Below are 13,881 nucleotides of genomic sequence, written 5' to 3'. Positions count from 1 at the left end.
TGCCAGACTCAGCACATCTCTACTCACGTCCCCTTTGGATCTCAGTGGTCACCTCCTCCGAGTCTTATCCACAGTGATCAACCACCTCAGATTGTTCCCACCTCTTGGTGGTGCCTTCCTCGTCCACAATCGTGGTCCTGGAGGCCTGGCAGGTGTCTGATCACTTGGCTACTGTTGGCACTGCATGTGGCACTGACACCCTCTCCCTTCATTCAGAAGACATTTGATGAGCACCTGCTGTGTGCAGAGCAGAACCTGGATGCTGCCCTCAACCAGCTGAGGTAAGAAAGAGGTGAGAAAACTAGAACACAAGGTAGTGAGCAGCGAGGCCGGCCATGGGCCACGCAGCGCGGTGCAGGACTGCCCAGGAGCCATCACGGGGAGTGACGTCAGGGAAGGTGACTGCTCCTCTCTCTGGGCTCAAAGGTCAGGGCTCTGAATGACCCTCAAGCTGGCTTCCAGGTGCTCAGAAGCAGACAGTATTGGGCTGAGAATAGACTGCCCGATGGCCCAGGTTCAAGTTGGTGTCCTAGGTTGAAAACCCAGCCACGTGGCCCGGGTTCAAGTTGTTGTCCTAGGCTGAAAACCCAGCTCTGCTCCCCGGGCCTGTGTCCCCCTCTGTAAATTGAGATGACAAGAGCATGTGCTGAGAGTCACAGTGAGGAGTAAAGGAGCTGACAGAAAAAGTTCCTGGAAGCTGGAAGTGCTGTGTAAATATCAGCATAAGTTAGGGTGAGGCTCATTATGCTTAGAAAGCTGCAGTTCCCACGCTGTGCGCCCCACACAGGGCCCATGCCTCTTCCTTCTTCTGGCTGTTTGTTTCTCTTCCCCCACAGCTTCACAGACACCCAAGGTAGGGGTGGGAGCCCTCCGCTTATGAGGCCTGGAGAGCTCTGGAACAAGGCCTATCCTCCTCTTACTTCTCCTGGCCTGCCGCTGGCCCTTGCTCAAGAGTGTGAGGACCACGGAGAACCCTAGAAGAAGCCAAGATGCCTGAGCCCCACAGACCACCAAGCTCTAGATTGTAAAAAAAAAAAAAAAAAGGCCCAAGGTGAGTGTCCCAGAGGGGCCCCAGGCAGGAAGAGCTGCAAATGGGGCTTGGGGAAACAAGCCCAGGGCAGTGTGGGAGCCCAGTGGGTGTCCTGCCCCCAGGTGGTGAACAGGCAAACCTGAGAGCAGTCAGGCAGGCCTGCTGGCAGCAGGGTAATAAGACAAGGGCACCCTTACCCATTTGAGAGGAATAAGAGAACACAAAAGACTGACACATAGGCAAAGGAAGGCAGGGCTGGGGTGGGCGATGTTAATGCATCCCACAGGGGTAGGTTTTGTTGTGAGGCACATGTGTACTAGGGTATTCCTGTCACCTGGGGGTGAATTTTCCGAAGATAAAGGTTCTTTTTCTTCTTGGTTGACCACCTGGCTTAAAGGTTTATCCTCAAATCACTGTCACATCCTACCCAAAGGTAATGATGGCAGAATGCTCCTGATTCAAGGGGCCAGCTTCTGAAAGTCACAGCCCTTCATGACCTTCCAGCAGGAGACTGGGCTTTCAAGAGGCCCTCCCCCTTACTGGGAGTTCCTGCCTTGGGACCCTCAGGCATGCTGGGTGGGAGAGAACCTGGGCTTGCCATGTGAGGCCAGCCCAGCCCAGTCCTCTCACTCAGCCCCTTCTCTGCTCTCAGGAGATGCCCCTGCTCACCTGATGGCCATCATCTGGGCCGTGAAGCTTACTCTGAACTGCCATCCTAGCCACCCCACCCCACCGCCTGCCGGACCTCCCAAACATCTCCTGAAGGCCTATCTCTACCACTACTGGGAGGAGAAGAGGAAAGAAGGAGTTTATTAGGCCCCTACTAAGTGCAGATCATGTTAGTATCATTTCAAACCACCTTGGAAGACAGTAACTGCTACCACCGAGAGATGAGGAAACTAGGGCTCGAGGAAATTAAGGAATCTGTCCAAAGTCACCTGTCTAACAGGTGGGACCTGGGACTTGCCCCTAAACCCAACTTCCCTGCAAAGCCTGTATTTGAACCAGTAGCACCTCTTCTTTAGTGCATGCCTACTGTGTGCCAGGCACTCTCCTGACGCTTTACACCATGCATCTCATGTGACATGCAAAACAACCCTTCAAGCTCATCTTCTTACCCCCCATTTTATAAGTTGGGAAACTGAGGCTCAGAAAGTTAAGTAACATGCTGACAGTGGCTCTGATGGTTCATTTTCTGTCAACTTGGCCAGGTCATGTACCCATGGCATCCAGTTTTTGGTCAAACACCAGTTTACATGTTACCATGAAGGTATTTCTTAGAGGTGATTAACTTCTAAATCATTACTTTCCGTAACGTGAGTAGGCCCCAGCCAGTCAGTTGAAGGCCTTAAAATAAAGGCCTCAAAATAAGGCCAAGGCCTCCCCCAAGAAGAAGTACTTCTGCCTCCGGACTGCCTTTGGACTCGAGCTACTTCATCAGCCTCCCCAGGTCTCCCATCTCTTGGTCTGTTTGCAGAATTTCGAGTTGCCAGCCCTTACAGCTGTGTGAGCCAATTCCTTACAATAACTCTCCCTCCCTCTACACACATATTCCCCTCCCCTCCCCCAACACTGGTTGTTCTTCTAGAAACACTAACAAATTCAGTGGCAGAGTGAGAATTTTAACTTAGAACCATCCAACCCCTAGGGCTGAGGTCTTACCCACTGCACTTCACAACTTCCCGTGTGTGTGTGTGCATATTCATTATTCCTAATCAATAATTTCTGATTATGATAAACCATAGACACATCACTGCTGAGGATAACATGATACCATTATTCGAATATTTGGACTAAGCATAAACACTGGCCGCACCACCCAGAGAGTGAAATATCAGCTGCAGCATCTTTGATTACAAGTTCAGCAAACAGACACTATTGACCTCATTTACATCATTCACCTGTGGTAGAGAATTCTCCTGAATTTCTAGTCTCCATCGCAGGAGGTATGCTGTTGTCATAGCTGTGAGGGTGGCCAGGAGGCAACAGCCCTGGCTATTTACTCTGCTGGCAGAGCCCCATAGGTAAATAGCTTCTGAATTCAGGGCCAATTCTGCGGAACCCTGGGGCTAGGTTACCAGTCTCCTTACTTCTATTGTCCTGTTCATCACCTGGACGGGGAGCTCCTCGGGGCAGGCCCTCAGCCTTGCCCTTCACTGAATGGTAGCCCCTGCCTGAATACCCACCAAGTGCTTGCTGAGTGAGAGGAGGTCCAAGGGCAGGAGGAAGGATACTTTATCTTCCTCAGCCCTGAGCTAAGACCCCCGACCTCTTTCTTGGGTGCAGTTGGGACATCCATCACTAGAGGAGGAGGGGAGAGTAGTGCAGGAGTCGGGCGTGAGCACCTGCTCTAGCTGTCCAGCCGGGGGACCCAGGCATGTAAGTTTCCTCACTGCTGAGTGCTAATGGCGAGGCCTGTCCGCCCGCCTTCCTGGGGGTGGGGAGAGGCTTAGCAGGTGTTGCGCTCCACACAGAGTCAGTGTAGAACCTCTTGAGGGTCAGAGGGGAAGCAAATTGTGCAGACTTCCTGCTGTTTCAGGGCTTGAAACTGTGCTTCATCCTCATGGGTCCCTGAAGGGGATCCAGAGGCCAAAGTCACAGCCGCACGGGGTGGGACAGGAACCAGCAAGTGCTGACACAGGTGTGTCAGATGCCACCATTTACTCCTTACCCAGCTGGCCCTTGAGGGGCAGGATGCAGCCTCAAAAGGCGAAGGGACTGAGATTGGAGCGGTGAAGGCACTGGCGAGGGCCACAGCACCTAGTGGCACATCTGGGATTCTTGCCCTGGTTTGTGTGATCCTCAACACAAGAGGGCCCCTCACCTGCCAGCCTTTTTTTTTTTTTTTAAAAAAAGGAAGTAATACCAACAACTAATTTATCTTAGCCTTTGAAAGAAGAGCAATACATCTGCTTTTTAAGTCATGTCATACTGCTGGCTTATTGAGAAAAACACATAAGGGCCTGCACATAGCATCTTACCACCATCCTTTCCACCCTTGATCCTACTCCTCTGAGTTAGCCCCACTGGTCCTTTGTGGATACCCTTCTAGTGCCTTCTATGGTACACAAGGATTTTTACACAATGGCATCCCCAAGCTGTCAGGAATTTATTTCCTGTCAGTATATACAGACCTGCCTTAACATTTTTCATGACCGCAGAGCATTCCACCACATGGCTCTACCACTGTTTACATGACCAATTCCCACAGATGGGTGCTTCCCCATTTTTTGCTATTATGAGGAGTGCTGCAGTAAATAAGTGTGGAAATCTGTGTGCACGCTGAGCGAGTGTTTACACTGGATGCACTCCAAAGAGAGGAACTGCAGGGCCAAAGGAATGCACGCTAGAATGTACTGGCCTGCACTGCCAAGAGGCCCGTCCACCCTCACGGGCTGGAGGACCATGTCCTCACCTTTTGGCCAACACAGTCCTCTCTGCCAAACTGACAGGCTAAATGACGTCTCACCTGAAGATTGCCCCTCTGATTGTTGAGTAAACTAAAAAATATTTCATGTCTTCTGACCATCTGTATTTGTCCTACCATGAATCTCCTGCTTCTATTTTTCTGCTGGGTGGCCTGTCTTGTGGAATTTGTGGGAACTTTTTATACACTATGGCTATCACACAGTGATCACGTTAAATACCTCTCTCCTGTTTCAATTGCTAAATAAGGAGGGCTCTCTACTGCCAATTCATTGATTTATTGATAAACAGAATCTAGTAAACACCACATCATACACAGCACTGGGAAACTGGCTGGGCAAATTCTACCCCAGATAACTCCATGTGTGCTAATCTAAATCCTACCAACGAGGCTCCCGAGATGCCATCACCATGCCCACTCTGCCCTACCTGAGCACCCAGGCACCACACTCTGGGCTGCATGTGAACAGCAGTATCACCGGGGGATATGGTCCCCACGAGGAGGTGTGTAGGAAAGCCCAGGACAGGACATTCCACTGTAGGTGCCTTCTGTGTGCCTGGGCCCAGATGTGGGGACGGGGTGAACCAGGGCAGGCAGTGAGGCCACAAACCTCGTGGCGCTCTCTTCCCTTTTCACTCTCCCTTGGTGTCCTTAGTGACATCTCTTGCTCATTCTTAGCCCCCAGTGTCTGCCCTCTGCTTCCTAACCCTCCTCACCTGTCTTAAGTGTGTGATGTTAGCACTCAGTGATGGATAGCTGCTGGTCAGTCACTCCTCTCTTCTGATAAAGGCTGGGTTTGCAAAGCCACCCCAGCCATCAACCAACCAACAGGGAATAAAAAAACAGGTTACCCTGGGGGATGGGGGTACCTTCCCTTGGGCCCTGTAATCATACCAAGTCTACTTTGGTCATTCCTGGGTGTCTGGGTGGGATAAAAGGGTCTGGGTGATGGCCCTCCCCTCGCCCTACCCCACTGTATGCCCCGAAGAGGAAGAACCTCTGCAAAACCCCAGGACCTTACCATGCAGATCCAAAGCAGCGTGGCTCAAGGATTCAGGCCTCTCTTAGCTGCAGGCTCATGCGGAGCCTGTCCTACCGCAGCAGCCCCTGCCCTGTCCACCTCCTTGACCCCGTTCACCTCCTTCTCCCCACACAGACACAGGGGTCCAGAGCTCCTCTCTGTGGAGCAGGCCCACTTGTGGCCAGGATTTCCTTCAGGTGAAATCAGCAGCAAGATCACGATGCCCCCTCCTGGCAGCACATCCTCTAATGATCCTAAGTACCCTCTGAGAGAAGAGAGCAAGGATCAGCCGAATGTGCTGGTACTTGGTGGAGGGAGCGAGAGAGAAGCTGGGGAGATAGGATGGGGAGCAGGGACGGGGAGTAGGGAAGGGGCGGCAGCAGGGAGAGCCAGGGGCTGAGAGGTGGATTCTGGGTGCCCTTGATGGTGGACGTAACATGATGCTGATGCTGATGACAGAACAGTACAAGGAACCAGAGAGAAACATCCACATGGTTGCTGATCGTAGATAAGGGGGAACAAGTGAGACAAGAGAAGCTGAAAACTGTCTGGTTGCACGAAGTATTATTAATTCCAGTCATTCTCACTAACAGCTTAGCATTTATGCCTAATTACAATGCAGTGTGATGATGCATGTAATCAGTACCGAATCAACTGAGTTGTGTGTTCTGACTAATCATAAAAATCTCAGGTAGAGGTGATCTTTCGTGTGTTGTTAATGCAGACTTGTCCCGATCCCTGGTGGCAGCAGTGGTGGAATAATGATGATGACGACACGCATCACAAATGCCAACTCATTTAGTTCTCACCAAAGCCCCTGTGCACATGCCCTATAATCCCCGTCTGTTTTACAGGAAGAAGGGGTACAACTTGCTCAAGATCTGCCAGCTGATGAGCAACAGGGCAGGGGTGTGACCCCAGACTGTCTGGTCCAGTCCTTAACCAGCCTGCTCCTCTGCACCCCCATCTGCACCACCATGGTGGTGCTGTTGCCAAGGCTAGATTCCCAGTCTCCTCACCCCGTCTGTGCCCCCTCTGCCTCTGTCCCCTGCCTGCCCCTCCTCACCTGTGCAGCTGCTGGAAGGGAGTGAGTGCTCTGGTCCCCCATTGAGCTCTGGGGCTCCTTCTGCCTCTGCCACTTCCTTTTTCTCCTCCTCTTCCCGGACCTCAGGGGCTTCCTCCGGTGGCTGCTCCATGGCTGATTTCCCCTCGGCGCCACGCCTGCAGGCCCGGTCATAGCTCTGGCATCATCTGGGTCTGAACGCAGATGGACCTCTACAGGGCAGTTCCTGTCAACCTGGGCAAAGAGGAAGACAGGAAGAGGTTGGGGAGGCAGCAGAGAGGGTGAGAGGGTGACAGGAGTGAGGCACGATTGAGGGCTATCATCTGCAGGGACCACAGAGGGGCGCTCCACTGCTCGGGGTCCTGCAGAGCAGGAAACCTCATCCTTCATCACAGGCTCTCACAGCAGGTCTGTGGAGTTCGGAGCTGTCTCTTTTAGGCAGATGGGGTGACACACCACTGTGCCACTTTCCCTGCATCCTGCTCTTTGAGCCTCCTGAGCCTCCAGGAGCCACATCAGAATGACTTGAGGGGCTTTTTCAAACTCTTTGGTCCCCCTGGAGATCCTGATATGCGTCACACCTCCCAAACCCCATTCCGTCCCTACCAGCACTCAGGCCCCAAAATTACGGCTCTCCTAAGCCACCAATCTTGAAGGGAGTGGGTCCTATCCTTCCTGTGTTTGGTGTGGAAAAAAGAAATGAGCCCCTGCTATGTGAGCCTCACAGATGACAGCAGATCTGCAACTAGACCTTCAATGGGAGAGCTATCAGGCCAGGGGAAATGCACTCTGTCCTGGAATCTGGGTTGCTGGGTGGTAACTCCCATGTCTACATCACCCATGAGGAGGCAGTTCCAGTTCTCAGCAAGTAAAACATTGTCCGAAGATGCCACAGTCAGAGGGGGTTAGATTATGAGGTGCTGTGGGACAGAGTCCTCCTGGAGGGGAACAGGAGAGAGACACTGAGAGTGGGGTGGATTGTGACCAAGACGATGACGCGGAAAGTCTCTTGGGGAAAGAGCATGGAAAAGACCTTGAGGCGCACGCTGAGGAACAGTGAGGGGTCCTGTGGGCTGGGGAGTGGGATGCTGTAGGAAAGAGGATTTGGAAAGATGGCTGGGAAAATGGGTTTTATCCAGGCACGTGCACTTCAAATGCCCTGGTGCAGGGAGTGTGACTGGACTCTGCCCTGTGGTGGTGCAGGCCTGGAAGATTAACAGCAGAAAAGATCTGCTTTAGGGAAATTCAATCATCTGTGGGATCTTATCTTGGATGTCCCACATCCAAGCCCAAACTCAACCTACCCAGCGGAGCCCACCATCCTGCCCTGCCCTAAACCTGCCCTTCCTTTCCTCTGGTAATCCCAATTTTAGTGACCCAAATGCCCATCTACCCACTTGTCAAAGCCTGATGGTGGGAGTCACCTGAGACTCCACCCTCTCTCATCCAACTCTAGGCTTGCAAACTTGGCTATACTGCAATCACTGGAGGCTTTTAAAAAGCATGGATGTCTGGGCTCATCCTCAGAGATTCTCATTTGACTGGTGTGGGGAGCATCTTGGTTGCTGAGGTAGGTCCCCAGTACCTGGTACAGTGGCTGGCATTTAATGGTTGCTCAATGTACACTTGTTGAGTGAATAAACAAACCAAAAACACTAACCTCAGTCACACTGTGTTCGGCTGTAACGTGTGCCAGTGTTTACCAGTTTTCATTTACTGCTGCCCTTGAGACGCAGTGCCCCATGGAAGTTCGTTTCACAGGCTTCTGTGTCAGGCTTGGGTTCAAACCCCAGCTCTGGTCCTCCCTCTCTGTGACTCGGGGGAGACACCAACCTCTCAGTTTCTCAGCCCTAAAACTGGGATACTACCACCTACCCTGAGCAGATGTCATGAGGGTGAAATAACCACACAGTAAATGCTTAACAGTACAGAGTATACAGTAAACGCCCAACAGAGGCTGTGGCTGCTGCTGTATCTTCACTGCTGGACCGTCTTAGGGGATTACCTGGAGAAAGGTGGTATTCCAGGTCTAGAACTGTCCTGGCCTACTGGAATTCCAGGGACCCAAACCCAGAATTTCCCAATTCCCTGAGTACAATCAGCTGGGTGAGAAGAGAGAACTGACAGGGTGTTCCCTGCTCTGGGCCGGTGCTTCTTTCAGACAGATGGGCCCGAACGCTTCTCTACTCCCCGTCTCTCACCCCCCTCAGATGACCCAGCTGCAGTCATTTCCTCCTTCCTTCCCAGCAGGGGGATGAGGAACAGCAGCCTCTGGATAAAGGGAAGAGGCTGCATCTCCCTGGCAAGTGCCTGCAGGATCAGCAGTGAGAGAGGCCACAGCAGAAGGGGCTGGCTGATTCCCTCCCAAACTTCTCTATCAATCATTAATCCCATACTGACCCAGTGCCCTGGTTTTCCACACCAGCAACTCCACAGTGCGCTCGGATCCTCATTTGTCAATTCAGATCACCCTACTCCCCTTGGGGAACAAGATGCCTGTGTAGCCTTGGAATGGACTCACCTCAGCAAGTCACCAGAGGCCAACTCCCAGGAGTGGACTGGGGGCTGATTTTGTTCAGAGAGCATGTGAACCAGAGAAAAGCCAGCCAGGAGGCCACTCCACCCCTCACATTCTAGAATTCTTCCAGTTCCACGGAGAATCAGCCCCTCAGCCCTGTGGAATGGAGCTAAGCTGAATTAAAAGGAAAAGCTGGCCTCAGTGAACTCCTGAGAATGTGCCCAGAGAAGAGATCAGAGTGGAAGGAGGGCTCTGCACCCTCCTGGACATCGGTCAGCCCTTTAAAGTTCACCAAGGGCCTTCAGGTACATAACCTTATTTAATCCACCCAGTGAGAGGAGCTCTCGAACACAGCAGGCTATCTTGCCTCAGGGCCTTTGTAGCTGTTCCCTTCAGTTGAAAACGGCTTGCTGCCTCACCTCCTCAGGGCTTTGTTCACATGTCACAACCTGATCACCCTATTTAAAACCACCCCGGCCCACCCTTCAGTACTTCCATGTTGCTTTCCTGCTTCAGTTTTCTCCGTGGCTCTTACTGCTATCTGGGATATGAGTACATATGTGTGAACACACACGTATATTATGTACCTATGCACATGTACATGTATTTTTTAAAAACTCATTTGTTTACTGTTTGTCTCTCCCCAAAAGGATATAAACTCCAGAGGGCAGAGATATTCATCTGTTAGAATCACACTGACCCTCAAATCTTAGGGAGGAGTGACTGGCAAACAGAAACTTAAATCTTGCTGAATAAATGAGTAACTTTTTACAACTGGAAAAAAGTTTCATTCCCAGCCCAGCCTGAAGCACGCAGCCTGGGCTTCGGTATTCCAGGGGCATCAAAGCCTGCTCTCCGGACCATTCCAGTCAAAAGAGGAGCTTATCAGGATTAGATCAATTGGCAGAAATGGTGTGGAGGGGAAAACTTGGAGTCCAGAAGCAGCTGGCTGAGGGGGCCCAGCTGTGGCAGGGCTGGCTCTTTTGCTCTTTCTGCCAGGTGACCTTTGGGGAGGTGGTTCATTCTTCTTGGCTTAATTTTCCCTGGGGGGAGGGAGTGTGACATGTGTCAACCCCCTCTGACTCTAAAATCCTTGTAGGGAGCAGGCCCCGAGAATAGAACCCAGTGGAAGGAGGCCCAAGCTCCAGACTCACAGGCCTCAGCTCCTCTCAGGGCGGGGGTGGGGAAGTGGTGACAAATCCTCAAGAGGCTTTAAAGTGTTTACACTCCAGCCCAGGAGGAAGATAAGACTAGTACCTGTACCCACCACGGGAAAGGCTGTACACAAACAGGGGAAGGGAGGAGGGTGGCTGAGTCCTCAGGAGGAGGAAATGGCCTCTTGCTGGTGGCCTCAGGGAAGGGTCAAGGCTGAGGAATGCTGGGTCATCCAGAAATGATCTTAAAGTAAAATTCGCTCATTAGAGAAAACACTTAAGGGTTCAGAGAAGAAAATAAAATCAAGAAGTGGGCAGATGACTTTTGTTTACACACACTGAGGGGTAGGGTGTTCTAGGCAGGGGAAATGCAGGATCCGAGGCCCAGGAGAGGGACACAGCAGACCAGGGTGGGGTGGCAGGAACCAGAAAAGGCCTGCAGGGTGGGAGGGCTCACCCACTCCACAGTACTGCTTCTCGCTTCCACTCCCGAACCCCTCTCCTGCTAAACAGTCTCCCGTATCCTGGCAAGTAGACCCTCCCTCCAACTAACTTCCATTCCTGGTCCTGTCCTGCCCGACCTCTCGGCCTGCACCTTCCTCCTCCCCAAAGCCATCTTCTCCAGGCGAAGCCTCTCCCGTACTGCAATGTTTGTCATTAGCTGGTTTATCATGTCCTCTCTGGCGGTGGCTCCTGAAAACCCAGTAAGCATGCTAAGTGCTGGAAGGGCAACACTTTAAATCTCAGGAGCAATCATGGTCCTTCTTGCTTTTCTCCTAAGTCAATGAGGTGCCAAGTGTCACGAGATGCTCTCTTCTAGGCGTTTATTAACCTTTGGATGAGACAATTCAACAAATTTTAGCAGCTGCCCAGGCCCTGCTGAAATCCAGACCCTGGTGTGACTCCTCTCTATCTGGAAACGAGAAGGTGGTGGGATACAGTGGAGAGAGCATCAGTGCTGGACTGCATGACAGGATACTCCCAGCTCTGTCTTCACTATGCTATGTACCTCTGGGCAACCTCCTGACCTCTCTGTGGCTCAGTCTTCCCATCTGGGAAAGATGGGAAGATGGGACTTTCATCCACATGCCTTCCCTAATAAAGGCAGCTAGGCTGGGACGAGATACAAGATACAAAAAACCTTTGTATTATATAATTTATATGCCAAAATGCTAATGATGGTTATCCCCTGGGGTAATTTTTATTTCTTCTTATGGCTTATCTGATTTTTCTAAATTTCCTATAATGAATATGTGCTGTGTTTAGTAAGCAAAATAAAGTTTTGTTTTTTTGCAAAATAAAGGTTTTAAAAGCAGGATACAAACATGAGACATCATTATTTTAGAGAGTAGCAAGATGAAGCAGGAAAAGCTGAAGAAGTCTATCTCTAGACACAACATTCTGGCACATGCACATCATGGAATTCTCTGTCAACCCTGCAGGTGGCACAGATGTGGTGCCCCCGCAGGACGGCTGGACAGCTGGACACATGGCTGGGAGGACACGGCGAGTGGCTGAACTGCACGTCTGCCTCATGCCCCTTTTATCTGACTATGACACAGAGCTGACACATGCCTGCCCGACAACATATACAGCTATGAAGGGAAAACAGTCAGGAATGAGAGGAAAGGAGGAGTGAGATGGTACAAGATTAATAGTTTTTACACGATGGTAGTTGTAACTGTTTTTAAAACAAGCATCAGTGTATTTTGTAATGAAGCTGAGTAGAAGAGCCAGGAGTCTCCTTCAAAACTTTCCTGCTTTCCTGCTGGCATGTGAGTGAAACCAGCTCAGGAGCTAAGGGCGAACACTGACAGCAGGGAGAGAAGCTCGCCTGATCTGGTGGTGGATATCAAAGACAGTTTCTGTGTTGTTTTTTATTCTCCTTTCCTTTTCAAGTGCACACTGTATGGTTGCTTTCTAGGGTTCCAGATAAGGGCCTAGTTAACAAATATTTGGAAAGCGCAGAGTCTGCCAAAGAGGAAAAGGAGAACCAAAGTTGAGGGAGTGAAAGGACAAGAAAACCCAAGAATATTCAAATCTCAGGGACAGACTTTTTAAACATCAAAGCACCTTGGAGAGTCAGAAAATTGGCCAATGCCCTCACCTTCTAATTCTATCATCCTGACAGCAGCTTCTGGATTTGACACCTGCATGACAGCCTGCAAGAGCTCTCAGGGAGAAAGCCGGTCAAAAACAACTGCAGTCTCCCTCCTCAGGACTAAGAGCCAGGAGGAGGGGTGTGCAGGACGAGATGGAGAAATGCCAGCACTGAGTGACTGAGTAACACTTGGGGAATTCGTTCAGAGACCGGAAGGCCTCACACGTCGGGTCATGTCAGGCTCCCAGCAAGGATTTCAGCCTCATCTGGCAGGAGGCTAGAATGGGCTTCCTCAAAAGAATCAAAGTACTGCTGCTGTTCCCTGAGGGTCACAATCAGTGCAGATGGGGACTGTGTATAAACACTGCTTTCCCTCTGGGGGGGGTTCCTCTCTGCCCATGCCCATCTGGTGCCAGGGCCCTGGGGGTCTCTCCAAGAGGCAGGGCCCCGAGGAGGCCACAACCCAGGGGCAGAACCTCTGAGAATTCCCGTCAGGGCCCACATAGCACAGCCTGCTCTTGGTCAGGCCACTTTGGCCCTGGTCCTGAATTCAGTCCCTTCCCTGGGGGCCTCTGAGGACCAACAGCGCAGGGAGAAGCGGCTGGAACTTGGGCAGGCTGATTCTCCCGGCCCCTCAGCCCTACAGCAACAGGAAAACATGGCTTTGACAAACCACATCCGGATTGAGCCGGAGCCACTGTTTTCCTCAAAACAACTTCTCCCCGGAAGGACACAATGGAAGCAGGAGGACAGACACTACTCACGGCTGCTCAGGAGCCACTGACTGTGAATGAGGCCGGCAGGAGGGGTCCTGGAGTCACCACCGCGGCCCTCCTCTCCAGCTGCCTCCTCCAGAACCTTCACCCAAATCCTTGCTCGGGCAACCAGAGTAAGTGGGCGGTGTCTCCCCACCCACGGTGACCTGCTGAGCCAGGCTCTGCACACCTTTCCCCGATTAACACTTCCTGTTTCCCTCCCTCCCCCCAGGAACCCAAGCAGATGGGGGCAGTGCCTGTCCCCATTTGCCTGGACCACCCTGGGGCTTCACAGGCCTATCTGGGGATCCTGGGCACCGACCCTAACCTGGGTGAAGGCCAGGGATGTGTGGCTGGCACTTCCCTGTCTGGGCAGGCGGGGCTGGACCTGCACCAGCAGCTCACCTCCGTAACCCCGCACGGCCTTTATTCTAAGGATGGCTGAGGAGTGCCCAGCAGCCTGCCTACCAGCCTGCCCTGGCACCCGGGCTTCCTAAAGAGCAGCCTGCCACGTGCGGGAGGGGAACCCCCTCTTGCCTTGCACCTCAGATCCTATGAGGGGGGTGTTGTCTGCATGCTTCTGAGCACCAGCGCCTGGTGCCACCTGAAGGATGACCAGCCACCTTAAAGGAGGTGGACCAGCACTAGGGCAAGGGCAGTGCTCTGGCTCAAACAGAACTGGGTTTGAATCCCAGCTCTGCCACTCACTAGCTGACTGGCCTTGGGCAAACTGCTTCACTTCTCTGAGTAACAATTTCTTTATATGTACAAGAGCTCAGCCCAGGGAGAGGACACAGCTTGTCTACAGTCAC

At 52.0% G+C, this 13,881-nt stretch overlaps 1 protein-coding gene across 6 annotated transcripts in view; it reads right to left on the bottom strand.

Moving 5' to 3' along the window:
* PPARD (peroxisome proliferator activated receptor delta) overlaps positions 1-13,881 on the bottom strand; it is a 64,487-nt gene that overhangs the window by 8,798 nt on the left and 41,808 nt on the right. For 5 of the 6 annotated variants that reach the window (XM_006180471.3, XM_032462895.1, XM_006180473.3 and 2 more), the window contains one exon: positions 6,545-6,775. In XM_006180471.3, coding sequence (XP_006180533.1) covers positions 6,545-6,674 — 130 coding nt within the window. In that variant the 5' untranslated portion in view covers positions 6,675-6,775. Of the gene's footprint in view, positions 1-6,544; positions 6,776-13,078; positions 13,223-13,881 lie in introns of those variants that run through there. The other variant, XM_014555682.2, reaches the window with a different exon arrangement.

Source organism: Camelus ferus, chromosome 20 (assembly GCF_009834535.1).
Source record: "Camelus ferus isolate YT-003-E chromosome 20, BCGSAC_Cfer_1.0, whole genome shotgun sequence".
Taxonomy (NCBI): domain Eukaryota; kingdom Metazoa; phylum Chordata; class Mammalia; order Artiodactyla; family Camelidae; genus Camelus; species Camelus ferus.
Note: the sequence above shows the minus strand (reverse complement) of the source record. Positions and strands in the feature narration are given on the sequence as shown.